Below are 22,196 nucleotides of genomic sequence, written 5' to 3'. Positions count from 1 at the left end.
GATCTCCACATCGGGGGAGACTTTCCATATTGGCATGTTGACCCTCCTCTTGGCATAAACAGCAAGCTGACTGGTTCTTTTTGTTGAAGGGCGGGTCTTTATCAGTCAACAGATGCCATGTTGTGATTGCGAGAATTGCCATTCCTGTTTCAACCAGTGGCCAGTCAGCTCATTTTCAAGTCTCTGACGCTTTGTGTTACATTAAGAATGTTCTTTTCAACTGAACTAAAACCAATTTAATTTAACATTAGTTCTCATTTACTGTTGCTGGGTGCATAGAGATGGGAAGACTGGGTTGGGTGTCATCATGTCTCCACTTTCTGTATTAGTCGTTTAAAGAAAAATACTTTTGTAGGTCGGTGCTGCAAAACATATGTATGGACAGTGGGTTATCAGTCAAGGATGTTCATTAGAATGTAAGGACTAACCCCAGACTTTTTAGGGGGATTTTGTAGGGGGAGTTTTAACATTTTCTATCTTTTTTTTTTTTTTTTTTTGAATATTTTAAACTGTGTGATGTGTAACCCCAGTAGAATACTTCATAGTTTTAGTACATTTCCTGACTTCATATGAGTTGTATGGGGGAAATATCTAAGGGAAGCAGTGATCTGACATTACCCTTCAGAATCAGCTCCTCTGTAACAAGAAAAGACATTCGGTAGGTGGAGGAGCAGCACCTGTCATCCATACTCCAGACTAACAGTGCACCACAAATCAGGCTAAAGCCCTCTAAGGAAGCACATGTTTAGCTTTTCTGTGTATCCATCAGCATAGTTCAGGGTTAATCCATGTTTTCCAAGACTAATCACCCTTATTGCTCAATGAGGGCCACTTGGCTTGCGAATTTCCTCTGAAAGTGCGTAGGAGCGGTAAGTGGTGTGACACTCTGCCAAAAGCTTGGCAGTACTGCACCTCTAGATAATATGTAGCCGGTCTACGTTGACTGACACTAATCTCACTTATAAAGGAGACACATTTCTCAACTAAAGGGCAGTTCTGGACAAGGTACGAGTGTTGTTATGTGTTGTATGCTTCTAATGTATTTCCCTTTAGGGATATGTATTGGCCACCAAGGGGATATCAGTATATTATGATATGATTTTCTGAGAATATCACAGGTTCATAAACTACATGTATCTTAAAAACAGCATTTATACAATAATACAGAGCCTGTAAACAAGGGTGGACAATATGGCAGATAAGGTGTGTGTAAGCGGTGGCAAAAGTTTGGCCAAAGCTTATACCATCTCCAAATGGTATAAGGCAGACAGATATAACATTTGTTTAAACATTTTAAGCAAGAGTAGAGTAAGATGTTTGTTAGAGAAAACAATCATCCTGCAGATATTAGGGCACCTTCTAAGAATTAAGTCTCACACCTAATAATAAGCTAATTGGATGCTAACAAGATTAGTTAATTTGAGAGCTTTAGAAATACTATGACATCTCATACTTTGTTCCAACAATCAGCAGCTTCTGGCTCTTATCTACGCTGCTTCCTACCACTCTGAATGTTCAAATAATTGATGCTCACAATGCAGGAGAAGGCTATAAGTAGATAGCAAAGTGTTTTCAGATTTGACAGTAGTAGTGGAGGTCAAGTTAAGATCTGGACGGCCAAGAAAACCTTTTAAGAGAACTGCTTGTAGAGTTGCTAGAAAGACAAACTTCTGTAAGCTTCCCCAGCACAGACCATTTCACAAATAAAAAAAAAATATGCAATTTAGAAAAGGCTTCCTCTTCAGTATTTTTTCCATTTCTTATGCGTTTATTTCCTCTGCAAATATTGAATTTTAAAAACACTCAAAAGTATGATCCTATTTTGCTGGAAATATAAATATCATGATAAAAAAGTGAAAATCTATTCAGCACATAATGAGATATTTTTGCCATGTCGCCCACCTTCTCTTGCACCTAAACTCTCGTGCACCCTGGAAAAGTCCTGTTAATCAACTTAAAAGGAATAAGAGGGTAAGGCATGCGGTCATAGTGGACAAACACACACACAGACACACAGACACATGCCAACAGACTAAACCATGATGTCAAGATACGTTTGTGGTGAAATGAAGTCATAGGCAGAAATACACCTCTCCCTTGGGTGTTTATGCCACAGGGCGGAACTGCGATGTCTTTACCACTCCAGATTCACTTTTCAGACGAAACAGGAGCTGAGCTGTATTCAAAATAAAAAGCCCACTGCCACATAGCCCAGTGACCTCACGGCAATGCCAGTTTACATGGCAGGACCATTTAGCACATTCCTCCAGCCCGATTCGGGTTTCGTTTGCAACGGGACACTTATTCTTGAACACCACTGTGATGACACGTGGAGAGGGGATCAGTGTCCACTATGTGTGTGAGTGTGGGTGTGTATTTGTGTGTATCCCTTGGGAGCATGTGCTCATTTTATTCTCAGATTGCCAGTGTAATTGCTCACCTTTTTCTGCCCATCCCATTAGCAGGGTAAATCTCTGACCTCGCAACAATTTGATTATGAAGCCTTTGAGTCTATTTGAAAGGAAAACATGGCTATTTCTACATCTAGAATTTCGATACCTAGAAATGATGGAGGTCAAGTTGAGGCCTGGAAGACCAATTAAGATTTGCCAGAGATCTGCTTGCAGGATTGCTAGAAAGGCTATTCAAAACCCATGCTTGACTGCAAAAAAAAAGAGCTAGACAGATCTAGCAGACTCTGGAGTGGTGTTGCATTGTTCTACTGTGCAGTGATACCTGCACAAATATGACCTACATTGATGAGTCATCAGAAGAAAACTTTACCCCTGTCCACACCTCAAAATGCACAATGGACTGGCTCAAGAGGTACAAGCTGAAGGTTCTGCCATGCCAATCACAGTTCCCCAAGCTACACATCATTGGAACTATTGTGGCCATGAATGACTTTCATAATTTAACCCACTTCCTATCCTTCCATCTTGTTATCTACTATCTCATTTACAGAAGCAACTACTCACTCCTCCCTTTTCCCTTAGACACAGTCTATCTATCTTATAAAATTATTTCTCATATGAATCTAAAATGGCTAAAGGAGATATTTCTGAGGTGATCAAAACTGCCCACATCAAATAAACACCACTTAAAGCTTTCATGTTACAAAGAGAGAAAAAAACTCTAGCTCCAATCTCGCTTCAGATCTGAAAACTGTAAGAAACTCAACTTAAGGTTCTGTGGCATAAAAATACATCTATTATGTTTCTTGCACCATTTAATGAGATCCTGCATGGTAAAGAGCTTGTAGGCCCTAGCCTTCAGAACCTTAAGATGTACATCATATATTCACTAGTTTTTAGATGTGAAGCAATGTTGGGCAAGGCTGGCCCCAATGCAGAGATAAGGATGCTAAGGCCGTGACAGGGATGTCATCAGCTGGCACGGTAGCAATTCTAACACCACGGTAGCAATGCTAATGTTGCAACAGTGATGCTGGATGAGGCCGGTGGCTGGTGTTGAAGCAATGCTAATGCCACGACAGTGATGTTAAGTCGACATGCTGTATCTATGGACTTCGACAAACACATCAATGTCGCAATATGCCTTTGTACCACTTTTATTTTTAAGGCAAAGACACTTTCTGTAGAAAAAAAATTGAAAGGGAGTTTCCTGACTCTGGTAACATTGTGGAATCACTTAATACTAAAATATTTGATACTGGACTTAGCTGTTGACTCTTCTATGTAATGATTTGCTAAATATTTGCTGTCTTTTAAAAAAATCCGTAAAAAAAAAAAGAAACATGCTTTTGTAAAAAGCACTTTATAACAAACCATTTTACAGCTCCTAACATCATAGTTAAGTTTCATTTTCTCTGATTTTCCAATAAAGTTGGGACATTTTGTCCTGGAAATGTTCGAAAACACACACACATACACACACTGAGCAAAGAGTGAAGGCGTCTAATGGAGTGTGTCCATTGTGTAATAGCTCCATGTTCCACTCCTAGCTATGCCAAGGTATGAGTTGAAAAGGAGAGTTCCATGTTAGGCTTTCCAGACTTTTCCTCCTGCTGGGCTGTCTGTCACACAGACACACAGACACATGCACACACACACACAGTGGAAATCCTCAACTTTGAAACAAAGAGAAAAAATGGCAAACGGCTGTTAGGGATAAAATAAAAGGTCCAGGAGATCCCTCTTCAGCGTCCTTAGACTTGATCTTCAGAAGAATCTCTGTTTAGGGACCAATGATTCAGCAGGAAAAGCAGACAGATGCAAACACACACGCACTTTCTTGCACCATGTTTTAAAATCCCTCGCCAAACGGAATAAACAGATTACTGGCTTCCCTGCTGAACTGTCAGCATGAGTGATATACGTCTAGGAACACACATATGGACGGAGGTAGACTGTCCTGAAGCTGCTCCTAATCGACCTGGAGTGGCTTATAACACAGGCCATGACCGTTTAACAAGGCCAGACCACAGAGAAGAGTTAGGAGGGCCTCGGCTGCCTTTACATGCATAGACACACACACACACTCTCATACTCCCAGTAGTGGCTGCATGACATGGCCAAATGACTGTATTACAGTTAGTTATACTGCTACATTGTGTGATTGCAGTGCCCTTGGCGATATGGTGAAAACTCGTATTTTAGTTTTTGAGACATCTGCAGCATCAGTATGATTAAGATAATCAACTAATTAATTAATATTTAAATAATATATAACAATAAAAGAAAATAATATTAGATCCATGCTTTCTGTGCCATGCTGGATTATTCGTGCATGGCATACCCCAGACAAATATACACAGATTATTAAATTCATATATACTACATACTATACTAAGTTTGAAATGACTTAAAAATGCATTTTAAAGGGAACTTGTGTAAAAAGGTTGTGTATTAAATCAAAAATATGCAAACTGTTACTTATTTTCTGTAGAAATTGGTATATACTAAAAACACAACATCAGAATTCCCTGGTAATTATGTGATGGTTCAGCCTTTAAAGGGTTTTACTTAAAAAAAATGCTTTTACTCATATTCTAATTGTTTGCTGATGTATACTCTATATGTCTAAATGTTTGTGGACGCCCCTTCTACAGAATGCATTCAGCTACTTTCAGTTGCACCCATTACTGACACACAGTTCACCCAGTGCACACACACACACACAGCTTGTCTAGCCCCTGTAGAGAAATACTGCCATTAAGATAAAGACGTGATAGTATCTTGAAAAACTGCATACTTTGTGGGATGTTCTAGAGCCGTTCTAGTGAAGGTGTACTGAGAATGGACCTCTCAAACATTGAGTGCCTCCCACCGGCATAACAGTTGTGGCCCACGGTCCATTTATGCTAGAGGGGAATGATGACTCCAGCAAATGGTACAGAGCAATCCATGTACCACTGTGGGCCAGTTAACCTCAATAACCTCTATAATGAACACCATTACCTAGAGGGTACAGTCCATACCACGCCGTCTCGCTATTGCATCCGAGCCAAGGGTGCTTATTCCCACTACTAGGTGGTCATAATATTCAGATACGACTGTGAGCACATAATGTTGCAGTATTGCAAAAGCAAATAAGGTTAAGACACACACACACAAACCTCTTGGTCTGTCTGTCCTGCTGTTTTTTAACACGTCACTGCAGTCTTAGAGAGAGCGTCTGGCCAACTCCATCTCACCCCATAAGAAGCCAAAAGGAAAGGAGAGGCCAGGAAAGGTCGAATATTTGCTGCCTGTTTCCATATTATTAGAAATTTCCAACAGGCCAAAGCTCTCAACGGGCCGATCTAGGGCCTGTAGCTTTCCCTGACAGCCAGGAGTTTACCAGACACAGCTGGTGCACAATGGACATCTGAGGTCCTTGGCCACTCGGTAAAAAAACACAAGACTTTTAAAATCGAAACACCTTCTGCATTTTATAAGTAATAAATATGAGCCAGTCCATGCTTTATGGACAGACGGTATGATAAATTAAACTGACTGCTCCTCGTTGTCCAGTCCTTCTCACTCCCCATGCTGAGTTAAGCCTGACACACTGTGTCCAGGAGAAAGCTTACGTAGCACCTGCTCTGTGAAGCCAACAATCAGCAATGCTGCCATATCTCATGCATGAAGTGGTCCAGCAGAAACACCACCGACCAAACGTTAAGAAGCGTCAGTAACTTTGTAAAAGCACATATGAACATTTTAGCTTTTAAAGATAATGGTCAGCAGCATTTTTTATTATCCTTTAAAACTCTTCATGAGAGCGAGGAGTTGAAGTGTGGGCCCATATACAGACCCTCAGAGTTTCAGGGCCTGTATGTGGGTCCACACTCTAACTGGTAGCATTCAACCCCCTTGTAAATCATCAGAATAGTATGGATTCCAAGCGACAAACAGACTGTGCCATCCAGCATATTTACTATGAATCAGTATGTTTTTTGATTATTCAGGTTTTGGTGACGTTTGTGATTGAACTGAGATCGGAACCTTGGCTTGACAACATAGAATATTCACCCTTTGTTATTCAATCTTGTCAAGTCAAGTCAGATTTATTTGTATAGCGCTTTTTACAACTGATGTCGTTTACATCAGATTTACATAAATAGTGATTAATAAAAGACAGAGACAAAGAAGAAAGAAGAAAATAACGTAAGACATGAAGGATCAAAGACCCCCAGTGAGCAGCCAACGGCGACAGTGGCAAGGAAAAACTCCCTCAGAGCTGGAGGAAGAAACCTTGGGAGGAACAAAGACTCACAAGGGGGACCCATCCATCCTCAGAATCCATCAGAACTATTTAAACATGATAAAAATGCCAAACCAGGTATAACAGATAGTTAATAATGGTGATATTAAAAGTGGCAGAGTCCAGGTTTAGGTTTTAAAATGATCATTAAACAGGTAGCAGTGGAAGGCAGGTGAGCTGTTGGTCTGCTATGGGTAGTGGTGGGTGGGGAGCCTGCTGGTTGGACTGGTAGGTGGCAGCTGGTTTGACGCAGGTAGAGGGGACCTCAGCGGGCAATCTTCTAGCAGGTCGGGCTGGGTGGCCTTGATGACTGTCCTGCTGAAAGGTGCTGAAAGGTGAACTTTCTCTTAAGCTTTGTTTAAGCTCACTGAAGCCCTTTGTTTTGCAGTATCTCCATGTATTTTGCACCATCCAGCCATTCAGCAATTTTAATAAGGGGCCCAGTTGCCCTGAAGAAAAGCATGCCAACAACATAATGCTGCCACTAACATACGTCACTCTTGGGAGGATGTTTGATGAAAAATGGGCAGTGTTAAGTTGGTAGGTTTGTAGCACACATAGTGGTTTGAAGATTAGTAGCTAAACAATGAGCATAAGGGTTAACATAGAACACAAAGGCTTTGACTACATGTCTTGAGCAGAGTTTTACTGCAGGTCTTATATAGACATTTCTCCTGAAGGTCCAACAAACTGAACAAGGTGTTGAATTAGGAGCGTAACAACTAAATGTAAACAATTAAAGACCGATTATACCTAGTGTGTTGTGTTGATTGCTGACTAACAAATGACTTAATTATATATGATATTTAGCCTATGTTTTAGGCCTGTAGTGTAAGAGTGAAAATAAGGTAATGCATGCAATTTATATGATATGTCCAAATGTTTGAGGACAACCCTTTTAATGAAAGCATTGAGGTACTTTAAGTTGCACCCATTGCTGACACAGATGTACAAATGTACACACACAGCTTGTCCAGACGCTGTAGAGAAGTAGAAGCAGATAAACATGAACTGATTGGTACCATGCATAATGTCATACATGCGCTATAAGGACATAAAGGCTCTAAGCATTGAGCTGTGGAGCAGCTGAACTGTGTGCTCTGGAATGATGGATGGTGCGCGATTCAATACTTTAGGAATCTGTTTGGTAATGGGGTATGAGATGATGTGGTGATCATCCAACATCCTGATCCCACTAATGCTCTTGTTGCTGAATGCAATCCTATCCTCCCAGCAATGCTCCAAAATGCTCTAAAAACTCTTTTTTAATTTCCTCGATTTCAGGACAAACAAGGAATGAGCAGGCATCCATACAGTATGTATTGTCTGTAAATATAAATGATGCAATAGTAATATATTATTATTGCTTTGTTGCCGATACTCCCTGTAATAATTATATTAACCCGACAAATTTGACAAAATATTCTGTGTAATTTTGATATTGCACACACACACACACACACACACACACACATATATATATTTTTTTCACAATATATATATATATATATATAGTGTGTGCATTATTGACCAAGACTGGTGATTTTAAGGAAAGGTTTGGGAACTACTGCAAATCTATCCAAGTGATCATAGCACTGTACTCACTGATGAAGGCCTTAAAGCCTGTCTCAAAGTTTACACTTGTGCTTTTGTGCACTACTGCGCATGTTCATGTGCTTTCCAGTGACTATATCTGTGCAAAATACCACACTAAAAGTATGGAGCTAGGTATGCATCCCAAAGCTCAACACATTGGGGATGAGCTGCATGCAGTTTGGGGAATATCCAGTAATAATGTTTATATTGCAAGAACATCAGCAACTGCATGTCCAACAAAAATGCAATCCACACATTCATAGTCTTACTTTAATTACATTCAGAAAGGCATCAGGTTAGGGTACACTTAAGCAAAACCTCAAACCACAAGTGTGGACTTTTGGACGGGCCCTTGGTATTACCAGAAAGAAAAAAAATCTATCTAGCACTATCCTGTGGCCTTAGGCCACACTAGAGCCTGATATCTTACTTAGTCTGGGCTAAATATACAAATAATTAAATAACAAAATATCAGTGCTCAGGCCTCTATGGACTTTATTTACTTAAAATATTATGATACTAAATTTCATCTATTTTTGCCCCATCCCTAGTATGAGGGGTGCAACATGAGCTTAAGCAGGTCACAGACTGTATAATAGGTCATGCCCTGCTTATATCACCCTTTAGGCCTGTGCTCCAAAACAACATCTATCACTGCATCCAGTGGTCAGAGAGGCTTTGGACAAGTGGTCTTGTGCTACACCTTACAAATCCTGCACTGAGTTCAAATCCATGTCCAACTCAAGTCAGATTGCGTTGTGCCCCACAGCCCTAAACCAGGTGCTGGCCCAAGTACAAAGGGCCCCGTAGCCCAAAGCCAGCTCCGGAACATTCTGTGCCAGTGACACCTACTTTAACAGGAGGCAGGCCTCCTTGAAAAGTCATTTAAAGCCGCAGCAGTGCTAACTATACTCACCTTCCATTACTGTTATAAACCTCAAACACATGAACAGCCCAACTTGGGCGGAAAAAACACACGCTAAAATTATTGTGTGTGGAATGGTGGGGACGATGTCATAATTAAGAATAGCACCATGCCGGACAGCCACGAGCCGTCCGCATTGGGTCTGCTCGCTGACACCCATCCTGTTCTGGTGATGACACAGGGACAGAAGAGCTTTCTGCAGAAAAGCTGCAATATGCAGATATATATATATACACACACACACACACACATCATTATGATAACGTTATCACGATAACATTACTGACAGGTATAGTGAAAAAAAACATTGATCATCGTCTACAGTGGCATCTGTCAAGGGGTGGGATATACTAGGCAGCAACAGTCAGTTCTTGAGGGTGAAGTTTTGAAAGTAGGAAAAATGCTCAAGCATAAAGATCTGAGCCACTTTGATGAGAACCGAACTGTTGGACGACTGGGTCAGAGCATCTCCAAAACATCGGGCAGGTCTTGTGGTTTTTTTTCTGGTATTCAGTGGTCAGTACCTACCAAAAGTGGTATGTGTGTGTATATATATATATACACACACACTGTCCAATCAATGCCCCTGATTTAGTAAATTGCACACCATAAACAGTGACCAAGTGACCAAGTGACCAAGTGCAGAAATATTAGTTTGTGAACATTTACCAGATTTACTAGTGAGCTGCAGCAGTCAACCAGTGAACATGAATCCATGTCAGACTCACTGTTTGGGAGATGTTTATTTGGTTTGGTCACTGACTGTCTTGTATGTCCTCAACTGAAATAGAGATTTTGATTGCTTGTGCCATTGATTGTGATGTGGTGTCTGTCTGTTTATGCCTATAGGAGAATGAGTTTTTTAATAAGAGGCCTGAACTCAATCAAAAAAAGAAAGGTGAGCCACTGACGCTGGGAATACAGATTCTTAATTCATTCGGGGGGCAGTAGGAGATCTCTTAACGGACCTGTCCTGTTTAACACCCCTGGTCTAGACGATAAGGCGGCAGAGTAAAAATACTGCTGCCCTGCAAATCATGTAATGTGTAAAAAATGATTTTACACAGTGTTCTTGTGTGTAAGTGTACAATTATGTTCGCAATGAAAAGGCTGCTGGCAAAAGCCCCAGTAAATCCCATTATTAAGAAAAAAAATCACACAGTACAAATGATCTTTACAGCGGTTGCCGTTTGCCTGTGTGCTGCTCATTAAACATTTGGCTATTAGGCAAGTTTCTCAGAACATAGCAGAACATCCGAACACAATGTTGCCTCACATTATTTTACGACTTTTCATACTAAGTAAAGGATTACCCACCCTCGGGCTAATTGACTAAACAGAAAGATCAGAACACAGTGATGAAGGGCTAAACCCAGAGCAGCCTGTACAGGATGGCTGAAGAATTGCTCACTATGCGTGCAAACAAATATTAGTATTGGCTTGTCAGGCAGGCAACATTAGGAGGAGACATGCTGTAAGATTGCCATTATCCTGTAGAGGTGCATAGGCCTACACACACACACATAGACACACACATACAGACTTTCCAGCTGCAGTAATACTCTCCACTTTAGATCATATAAGGCCTTCATCATTGTCTCCAGATGATCTCTCAGACTTTTCTTAGCCTGAAGACTGCATAACGCATGCAAGGCTTTATCCATGTTGACTAACGTTGACTAAATTTGGGAATCCTTTGCGGAACACTCAAATCAGTTTATGTCGAATCTGCGGCACGAATCAAAGGCTCTCCAAGGCCCAATCACCATAAACAAGATGCCGCCTGTGCCATTGGAACATGGTCTTTTTCAAGGTGGACTACGCCAGAGAACTGCATGTACGCTGGCATTAAAGCCAACAGTTGCTTGTCCATGTGTAAACCAGATGCCTCTGTATCACAGGCCTCAACAGGCCTTTTTAAAGCAAAAGAGGGACACATTAAAGCAACCTTATGTAGCCAGTTTACCTTAAATTACAGCTTTCACATCTTTTTGATGGTACACTGACTGTAATATGAAAAATAGCATAGAACATCGTCTCTGTCATTGTCATTGGCCCGAACGCAGCTACTGCACTATGTAACACTGGTGGAGCTGCATGAGACCTCATGAGCGTTTAACACTGCACAACTGCAATCAAGTCATATTTGTGGTAAACTGTGTAATATTAATCTACCATGTCAGTACACATACTTTTTTCAAGTCCACCTGTTACCAAATGTATGTGTGTAGCTGTCCATTAGGGGGAGCTCAAAGCATGATTTGTATTAATGGTGTACATTTTAATTACACTGCACAACTGTAGCAGGGGTCACGTAGCAAACAAATGACAGTTCTCACATAATGCTGCTCTAACGCAATTCAATTGCTTTAACGCAATTCTGCTCCTGCTATAGTGCTGTAGTGCTTGTAAGATGAAGCACTGTAAACAGAAACAAATAACATACGCATTGCAAAATAATTTTTTTGGAGCGTAATGTGCAATAGACCAATCAGCGTGTCACTCGCCATTCCCTTTAAGAGCCAGGTGGGGGTGCTAACACGTGTCGGGCACGCGCCTGCGTAAAAAAATCACAATGAACGTCTGACTGTTGACATCCGCCTAGGTTGTTATCAGTCAGTGGCGCATCTGTGTTTTCTGTTGCCAAGATAGCAATACGCCAGAAATGTACCTTAGGCATAGATATATTCACAAGCACCATTGGTAATTAAACAATGCAGACTGAAGGCGTAAATATAGACTGTTGGCGGGGTGTAAGACAGCAATGAGCATCTAAGGCACCTTGTGCAGGGTGTAAGATAGGGCCCTAAATAACTTACTGTTTGTCGTGCAAGCTGTTGTTTCTCTCTCAGGAGGCATGTAAAATAAAGATGTACTTACAGACACATGCTTTCAAAGAAACAAACTGCGCAAGGAATTGTTTCTCTGCTACTCTGCTGGTAGGCAGATAATTATCTGCAGGTAAAACTTACTGCGAACTTTAATACTGAGGCAGTGGTGCCTTAGTGGTTAGAACGCCAGGCTATTGATAAGAGGGTTGTGGGTTCAATTCCCGGGCTTGAGCAAGGCCCTTTACCCTCTCTGCTCCCCGGGCGCTGAAGTTGGCTGCCCACCGCTCTGGGTGTGTGTGTACTCACTGCCCCTAGTTCACTAGTGTGTGTGTGTGTGTGTGTGTGTGTGTGTGTGTGTGTGTTCACTACCACAGATGGGTTAAATGTGGAGGACATATTTCGCTGTACATATTACAGTGACAAATTCGTGCACCTTTACCTTTAAAATCACTTCCCCAATAGGAGGCGCCTTTTCCCACTAGACAGCACAAATACTACAAAAATCTGAAATTCATGTTAAATTTCAAAGATTCTACATTTCATACAAAATGTAATACTAATCACTGTATAAAATGAGAAAAGAGAGCGAAACAGAAGCATATTTACTAGTGAATTCAGGAACCTTTGGACCCTACTGCTAAAAGCTGCAGAAGCCATATTGAATATGTCTATTTGTACACAGAATGTTGTTGGAGGGTGTTGGAAACCATATAAGCAAGTCTATATAAGAATAAGAATTAGACATGGTTTGAGGCAAGTGTGTAATGCTTTAGGCTTATAGTCAGCACAATGCTAATGAGTAATCATTTGTTACCTACATTAGCTTCCTAGCTCTTCCTAGCTCTGAAAGCAAAACTTCACAGGCACCAAACATTTCTTGTCTGATTGTCTTCTGTTTGGGATAAAAGGAGAAAAATGTGTGAAAATGAGATTTTTAGTAAACTATTTAATCAGTCTGTAGCCCATGTGGAAATCTGGCAGACCTTTAGGGCATTTAGGATTCTGTGTAAAGTTATCATCACAGAGCAGCACGCTCTGAGACTGCAAACACTCTCCGACAGCTTACATGCGACCAGCTTCTGAGGAATGACGCAAAGCTGTTAAATCCCAACACAAGACAGCGGATTAGCTTACTGCCCTCCTGTAGTTCTTGTGCTGTCCAATCACATTTTTCTTTTGACCTATCAGGCATATTTCTGATGGGCGTCACTCCATGCAGACGTGAGAGGCCCTGCTTTCGGTGCTTCCAGAAACCATCTCGCTCCGCAGACACCCACAGCCGCGCAGTAATGAATGATAACTACAGTCGATCTGCGGCCAAAAACAACAGCGCCGCCGACAGCAAAGCACGATTAAACGCTGCGTTGCATAATTTTCCACTTTCCTTCAGCAGACACAGTTTTGGATGTGGTTCTGTTCGTGGGCAAGGCCTAATTTTCCTCATAAACAGGTTCAATAAAAAGGCCCCGTTCTGAGATGCTGTTCTAAATGACAATAAATTGACCGTTTGCAGGGAGCATTCTCAGCAGGTGTGCTGGACGCACTTGACACACAAAATTCACATTACATAACAGGTCAGTCAGGGCCAGGGGATCATTACAATTGGCACAACAATGGAAGGACCTTATTTAACATGAACCTCTTCCACAGGGGGCTTATGTTTTTAGCTATTAATCCTAAAACTTGCCATTAAGTAACTTTATTTTACATTTTTTATTATTTTGTAACTTATGAAGTGATATAGTACATTGTGTGCATTAATAATAAGCATGGTGTAATTTAGTGTAATTAGGTATTTCCCATTCATTGGTTTTGAGAAGAGAGGAGGAATTCTGTTTGAAGTTACAGTTCTAAGCTTTCTATACAGTAACACTGTTCTACTCAGACATAGAAGAGCAGATATTTTACAGTTATCATTGTTTTTACACCTTTTTAAGCAGAAACCTGAACATTTCTGTCACATTGGTCATTTGTTTGCTTGAACCATCTTTTCAGCAAAGGTTTATCAGCAGCAGTGCTGTTAGCCAAATGTTTTGGATGAGCTATTGGGTAAAAGGTTTGGCATCCCACCCCTAAACTTTTTTTAGCCAAATGTTTGTGGACACAGCTTCATTAGCCAAACATATTGGATAACCAACCATCTTTAGGAGAGAGGTTCTGCCACCTCAACTTCTGGCCAAAGGTTTGTGGACACAGCTCTATTAATATATATTTGCTGAGCTTTTGGCCCAAACATTGTTTGAGCAAACATTTTGGCACCCTACATTTTATGCAAACATTTGTGGAAACAGTTCTCTTAGCCAAACATACTGGATGAGTTTTTGGACAAACCATCTTTACCACCTATAGCATAGCAACATCTTAACAACCAACTGCTATACTATAGTAACACCATAGCCACCACCTGGGATACCATAACAACCAAAGAGAACCGCTTTAGCTGTGCAACTATTTTGTACTATTCTAGTAAATCATGCACTTTCGAGACAGTTTTAACAGCCAAGTTACCCTTTAAAAGTAAGTAATTACCCTTGATGTCTAAGAAAAAGTGTTAAGGATATAGTACTGTAAAAATGCCTCCTGTCAGTAAGCATTTAGTTTAATGTATACTCAGTATACAGTATATATAAAAAAATACTGATATTAGAATTAGATACTAGACATTAGAAATGAGAAAAACCTAGCACAATTAAAAAACGAAAAGACCAATAAAACCTTTAGCGAGAACCGATTGTAGGATTTCTGCGAAGGCAAATCAGCATGCCTGTCTGACTGCATATGACTTTTGCAAAAATATAGACTCTGGCGTGGTGGTGCACTGTTCTACTGTGCAGCTTCAGCACAAATATGACCAGTGCATGCAAGACAGTGCAATAATCTCACACAGCTAGAATACTTCTTCATGGAAGAATAGGTGAAACTCCCACTAAACAAGAACTGAAATGAATAAAACTCTTGCTCAAAATGAAAAAAAATATTTCATCTATTTCATTTATTTATGCCTTTGTATACAGTTACAGAAATTTTGACCAGGGGTGCCCAAGCTTTTGCATGCCACCGTGTTATATGTGTGTACCTCTCTATGATAGTGCCAAAGAGAAGTCGGATGGTCTTCTGGATGTTCTCCGTGCACAGCCAGCTCCACTGGTCCTTCATCAGTAAGCACAATATATTCAGCGCCACATCAGCCAAAGCTGTGTCTGCACACAATCAGGGTTTTAAGAAATGCATCAATCCATTAACGCAACATTATGTAGTGATTTACCTTAAAATAACACCTTCAAAATCATGTTGAGGCTCCACTGACTGTAACATGGAGAATAGTGTCTATCATTGCTACTCCGGGCTCAGCACACTGCTATCTGCACTATGCAACTTTGATGAAGCAGTTAGTGAAAACTGCGTAACGCTGAGGACCCTGAGACATATTTGAGTAAAATACTGTAATATTACTCTACCGCCTCAGTCCACATGATTCTTTCACCTTTAGTAAATTCTGTATTTTTCAGCTCATCCAGAAAAACTAGTCCTCCAATGTTGGCTCAAAGCATGAATTACACTTCTGCACATTAGAGGGAGTTTAATGCATGCTGTATTACAAAACTTCTGATTGTTCTGTTATAATAAAAACCATACACATGGGTTCGCCTTAACAGACAAAGATTAATCTTAGTCCTGGACTACACATCATTGTAAGTGGACTAGGCTCAAGCACTCTCAAATTCTTATATCATTAAACTATACCTAACTAGAGTAATACTAATATTTGAGTCTTGATGTTTTTTTGAATTTATATTCAACTAAATATCAATTTATTTTGCCTCAACTTTCCCTAATCCTGGCCCTAACTCTGACCTTTAACCTCTACCTAAAATGTAATATCAAATCTTGGTTCTATGCATAACTGTAATAATAATCCTGAGCCTAACTATCTCACTATTAAGTAACAGATGAAATTCATCAGATAGTTTGCTAATAATATGTGGACCATCCAAATAAAATGGTATCAGAATTTCACATATGGACTCAGGTATTTTCATTTGTTTTCAATGTACTGCCTAATAAGCCTTTAGATATGGACTGGACATACAAATAAACTTCTAAATCATCTAAATAAATAAACTTAAATATATCATTCACATCATTAACATAACATTATTAAATGACTGATACATCAAAATCTGACACAAACAATCTTTTTCACAAGCATCAGTAGAGTCATCACACACATATACAAAGACATTTCGGGCTTGACTGACCTCAGTTCTGCCTTTTTGGTGGAGTGACAGTGCTCCCATGTGGTTGATGCAGTGTACTGCACTATAGAGGCCTTAACAAGCAGTTATTTGGACTGTAAAACCTATATGTCATGGCTCTGGATTCCAGTGGCTGGAATGGAAAGTTGTAATTTACACGGTTGACTTGTTTGGTGTCTGAAGTTACACAGCAAAAATAGCAAACACATAATCGAAGCTAATACTACTGCCAGTTAGCTTCAGGCAATCTGTGTGCATAAATCATCCCACATTCAGACCACATCAAGTCAAACCGGCTTGCTTAAGTGGTTTCTGAAACTGTAGGACATACTGTTCTACATAAATGACATATCAATATATCAAATATGATCTTTGGGTTTACCTGTTCCTCGTGTTCTCTTCTCCACCGCCCTGTCTCTATCCTTCTCTTCCTGCTCCTCACTTCCTGGTTTCTTCTTTTCTCCATAGACTTTTCTGGGTTCTCCATCTATCCTCTTCTCCTGCTCCAGCACAAAGCCTTCCAGCCCTAAAGGGCCTTTAAAGATCTAACAAGACAATAGAGACATGCAGGTGTTACAGAAGTCTGTAGGCCTGCGACTGATGTCAACTGTTACTGTAATTGATTAAGCTATTGTTGTTGTTGAACTATTGTGTCTTGAACAGTGAACAGCAAACAGTGTTCAGTGAAGAGTGAACAGCAAGAACACACATCCAGAGCAGTAGGTAGCCACCTCAGCACTCCCGGAGTTAGGTGCCTTGCTCAAAGGCACCTCAGCTATGAATGTTGAAGGAGGGGAAAGCGTTGTTACTTTCCCTTTCCCCACCCCCACGACCACTACCAGTCCAGGAGAACAAACCAACAACCTTCTGGTCCCAAGCCCGCCTCCCTAACCATTATGTCACGCATAATTAACATTATTTCAATTGTTCACTTTTTTGAAGCAAATCTGAAGCATCACGGGACATTGAGTTCAGCCATATAGTAGCTCCAGCCTTGTTGCAGCCTTCCTAAACAATTACGACATAACGTTGATACAAATAAAAGCAAGCAAGGTTCGCTGGTAGACTGTTGTTCACTTCAGCTCTTTTAGTTTGCAATAACAAATGTGGGGCATTTTATGGAAAAAGCCATCCTGTGCCCCTCTGGTTTTGCCCCAGTACAGGGAGGTTTAGGCAAAAAAAAATAAAAAAATACAGTTGTTTTGTACAGACTTATATCGGTTTATCAGGGTCTTGATATAGGTACATTGAGAACAGATAACATGCACCATGCTCAGGGATGCCAGTGACATCTGGTGAGATTGGCTTTATGCCAAATGTAAGCATGAGTGTTTATGTGGAAAAATGCTGCTGAAGAAAGATGCCAACAGAATGGATAGAAGGAAACAACAAATAGCTTGAACAAACAGGGTTCCTTTCATGCAACAGTTCTGCAATTATTAACATTTTACCTCTTCTAACACTCTCCACACTTCATGAAGAACTTGCTAATTAGATGATGATTTAAAGTATGTGCCTACATTGAAGCAGGACCCCAGAGGTCCAGAAGGAACCAAGTTTCAAGGTCAGAGCAAACTGACCAAAGCTGACTGTGCACAAACTGTGTACAGTGTACTTCTTAGTGTGTTAAACAAAACACACTTCAGTCATCCACCTGCAGCAGGAAGGCTATCCAGTTGTGTACAGAAAAGACATATCTAGGTATGGATTTTCTTATTTGAATATTTCAAATGTGTCAAAAGAAAATTACTTTTCAAAATCTTAGGAAGTGTGTTTTTAAACTCTTTTCTCTCAACCTGATAAAGGAAACTACTGGAAAAACAGTAATGACCTACAAGAGAATTTCATTCTTTTCATTAACGTAAAAGTAAAAGGTGATTAATTTCTACTGTTTAATCTACTTGTCTGTTTTGCTAAGAAAGGAAGTGCTGTTGTTCTGATTAAATGACATGTAAAGAAAACAACTAAGCAAATAATTGAGCTGAAAAATCATAGATTTTTTTTTATTTAATTCCAAACTATCTTTTTAAACAAGACAATCAATAAATAGGAATTTCCAACTTTGATAAACTAATTTTAAAAGAATGGATGTAAAGTAGACCTAAACTTTTTGATACTGTCAGAGGAAAAAAATCTCCAATAACTGCCACTCTAATAGCAAGTTACAAATTCACTGACCACACAAAGACCAAGGGCTCTACCTTATTCATTCATATCTTATTCTATCTTATTCATATGCATTATCCATTTTGATGCTCGTTGCTATCTTCCATCCTACCAACAGCCTATTTTCATGCCTTCTCCCTCCGTCATTTCAATAGCAATGGTGCTTGTAAATATATCTATGCTGACGAGCATTCAGGTCTCGAAATGAGGTGTGTTCAAAATTTCTGGAATATTGCTATTTTGGCTATTATTGCTATCTGAAATCTGCTTTGGCACACATCTGAAATGTAAGTGATATATCTGTTAGTTTTCAGGAAAGAAATTGACTGAATTCAAAGTTTTGTATGCCATGTTGTCAAAAAACTCGTTAAAGGCTGATTGGCTTACCGTGCTTCCCTCACTGAAGCAGTATGTGATTTTGGGCTGGAAGTCTGGAACACTGAGTGGGGCAGGGGCTATTATACTGGAAAACCTTAGTCGTGACCTGAAAGAAATTTATGAATGCATTATGAAACCAGCAGTAATTTTACTAAACTGTAACAGGGGAGGCATAAGGCGCACTCATACTTCTTCCTGATGTCTGGCGATCTTCCGTCTGCGTCCGGTTCTCCATCGTCCGTGGGGCTCTGTGGTTCTGAGCGAGGAAATGCCGTTTTCAGCGTGTCCACTATGTTCTCTACCATCTGCAAGTTCCCCAGACACACACACACACCAAGCAGAAAGCATAAACTATGCTGTGGTATAAGTATACATAGCACAAAACCATAGTCTGCATTAGGGGTGCCAAAACCTTTTTGTCTTGAGGGGCAAAATTGCAATGTTGGTGGTGGGCTGAGGGCCAAAATACAAAACCATGTTCAAGTTTTTAAAAATGTACACAGATGAGCCAAAACAACACGACCGCTTACAGATGTTACCCAGAGGCTAGGCGAAACAGGTGTTTTTTTTGTTATCACCAAGACAGATGTGTGATAAAAGCTCAGGTGCGAAGACCTCAGTGACTTTGACAAGGGACAAATTGTTATGGCTGGAGGCCAGGGTCAGAACACAGAAGCAGCAAGGATTGGATTAGGGTAGCTAGGGTAACCCAACGACATTAGAAAGCATGGACGGCGTGGCTGTGAGGTGGGGCCAGACATTGACATTATCATTATTTTATTTCTTTAGAAAAGAACAGCATACTGAGTAAAACTGGAGACAGGTGGGTCTTGTTGTGACATAGTGACCTTTGTGTACTGTTGCACCCTTACCCTTCAACCTTCAGATTTATATCATACAATATCATACATAAAAGTTTCTCTTCACCAATAAAGTTACCATTCTGAAGACTAGGGGACTGACCTTGTCTATACGTGAGCCACATGGTTTCTTCTCAAAGGCTGCACTAGCATCAGTGCTGAGGGCCAGGAACTCCTGCACTTCCTCACTCCTGGCTGCCTCAGGGATACTACATAGCTTCTACCGAGACAGGAAGGGAGAACAAGCATGAAGCGAGTGCGCTGACTCCTTCAAAACATTTGTATTTCATCCATCAAACTGTTGGCGGTGTTGAGGAAAATGCATTATCTTACCTTGAGGAATGATTCTAACTGGCCTTTCCTGGCCTCCACTTTGTCTGCATCCGGATTTCCAAAAGAGAGGTCTGGAAAGAGCTTCTTTGGGCCTTTGACATCTGAAATGTCGAAACATCATTTTGTCTGGGAATAATATAATGCTAATACTAAAGCTGGAGGAAATGTTGAGGAAAGAGGAAGCACATGCTCTTCTTCGCCTTCTCAGTGTTGATGGCATTGTGTGATGGGAGAAGTCCTAAATAGTGAGTGGGAACTGGCAATGATAAAATTGAGGTAAAAATACAGTAATGAAAAAAGACAATGGCACAATGCACGGACATTCAGTCAGTTAATTCAGTTTTGAAAAATCCCAAAGATTAACCACGAGAGCCTCAACCCATTGTTGGGAGCATTTTGCATAATTAAGATTGCAGTGAACACATCTCAGACTTTATATATATAAGAGTTGCATGTCTTCAGAAATACACCTCCCGTAACAACTCCCGCAAAGGTTAGCTGCCTTTAAGACCTGCCCTTAACAGTTCAGAAGGAAAAACTGGAGCCTACACATGATTTTTCCAGTCAACAATGTTTAAATATTAGAATAGTCATCATTGGTGCTTTTAATAATCACCAGCAGGAAGGCATTAAAAGTCTCAGGATATTTAGCAGAATTCAGCAGTTTGAAAATGAGGAGATGGCGCTCTATCCTTTCCTTTACTTGTTGAATCTAATGCAGTACAACTGATGAAGTGAAACACAAGATTTTGAGTGACAACATTATTGGAATAACATCCAGTTGAAATGTGCAGGAGCTGATGTTGCCTAGCTGTTTGTTGATCACGAGTTGTAGAGAAACCATTCAGTGCTCATAGTTTTAGGTAAAGTTTCAAAGAAGTCTAATGGATGTAACCAAATCTCTCTATGATATGAAATGATATACTTTTGACAGTCATTTAAATACAGCTTGCTATGGCGGCCTTAAGGGGCTGTAAGGGTTAACATTCAAAACTGCCTTCATAAGTACTTCATAAATACTGGCTTGGCCAGTATTCGGCCATAGTCTCAGGAGTCTAATGGATGTAACCAAATCTCTCTATGACAAATGATGGACTTTTGCCGATCATTTAAATAAAACTTGCGCCAGCGGCCTGTGAGGGTTAACATTTAAAACTGGGGGATTTTAAACTTTGTCTCTTTTAAATGTTTCTTATTTGCTACGTTTCATGGAAACCACTGTTCAATTACTGTTAATCAAAATTAGATTAGACAAAATTGGATTATAACAGGTAACATATATTTGTATTGTAATAGGTTCTTTATTTTACTCAAACGTGCTTCTTTAAAGGTAAACCAATCTGAGTCTAAGGTCATGATCAAGCTATCAGAGATTCTGGGCCTTGTCATCCCACATAGTCCAACCATAGCACTACTTCATTCTCAATATCTAACCACCTTTATGTCAGTATCACTAACAATTGCCAAATATTGTATACTGCAAAATCTCCTTACTTACACTGTAACTGTGGAAAGTACTAAATACTAAATCAATTGAGGATACCTGGTTGCAAGTTTTGCGATATATTGAGAGCTAGTTTCTATTATTACAAAATAAAGGTTTGTTTGTATACTACTGTCCATGTTTCTGTCTTTCCTGTCTGCTTGTTCTGGGTTAGAAGAGATAGGCTTATGGGGTTAGACAGTTATGGTAATGCATCACCAAATACTGATATGGTCATGAATAAATAGTGAACTATATGACTTTATAAATAATGTGAAAAAGGAAAGGTTATGACCCTGAAATTGGTGTTGTCCAAAAGACACTGGCCCGGGCCAAAAAGAAAAACTATCTTTCTCAAATCTTTGTATAACATTAAATTTTGTAAATAACATAATGTTTCGAAAATTTTACATAAATTACCTAACATCTACTGTATGGGAACATTTTAAGTATTCAATACATGCTAATGTATTCTTTAGCTAAATTAGTGAGTAAAACTTACTTTTAATGACTTTCTTCAGGTCAGATCTCTCCTCCAAACGAGTTTGCAGATTGAGAAACTCGCTATAGCGCCGGTTCACGGTGTGATATCCTGTGGTTTGATCTGTGACACTGTCTGTGTCAACAACTGTCTCATACTGTGTGCATAAACATAAGTTC

General features: G+C 40.0%; 1 protein-coding gene across 1 annotated transcript in view; it reads right to left on the bottom strand.

Annotated features, from left to right (window-relative positions):
• Positions 1-22,196, bottom strand: part of snx19a (sorting nexin 19a) — a 40,525-nt gene that overhangs the window by 16,691 nt on the left and 1,638 nt on the right. Inside the window, exons 2-8 of the mRNA XM_072692794.1 lie at positions 22,039-22,174; positions 20,054-20,154; positions 19,824-19,940; positions 19,050-19,165; positions 18,870-18,966; positions 16,699-16,861; positions 15,137-15,260 (exon numbers count right to left, since the gene is read on the bottom strand). Of these exons, the coding sequence (XP_072548895.1) occupies positions 15,137-15,260; positions 16,699-16,861; positions 18,870-18,966; positions 19,050-19,165; positions 19,824-19,940; positions 20,054-20,154; positions 22,039-22,174 (854 nt within the window). The remainder of the gene's footprint in view (positions 1-15,136; positions 15,261-16,698; positions 16,862-18,869; positions 18,967-19,049; positions 19,166-19,823; positions 19,941-20,053; positions 20,155-22,038; positions 22,175-22,196) is intronic.

The sequence above is a fragment of the Salminus brasiliensis genome, chromosome 1 (assembly GCF_030463535.1).
Source record: "Salminus brasiliensis chromosome 1, fSalBra1.hap2, whole genome shotgun sequence".
In the NCBI taxonomy this organism is placed as follows: Eukaryota; Metazoa; Chordata; class Actinopteri; order Characiformes; family Bryconidae; genus Salminus; species Salminus brasiliensis.
Note: the sequence above shows the minus strand (reverse complement) of the source record. Positions and strands in the feature narration are given on the sequence as shown.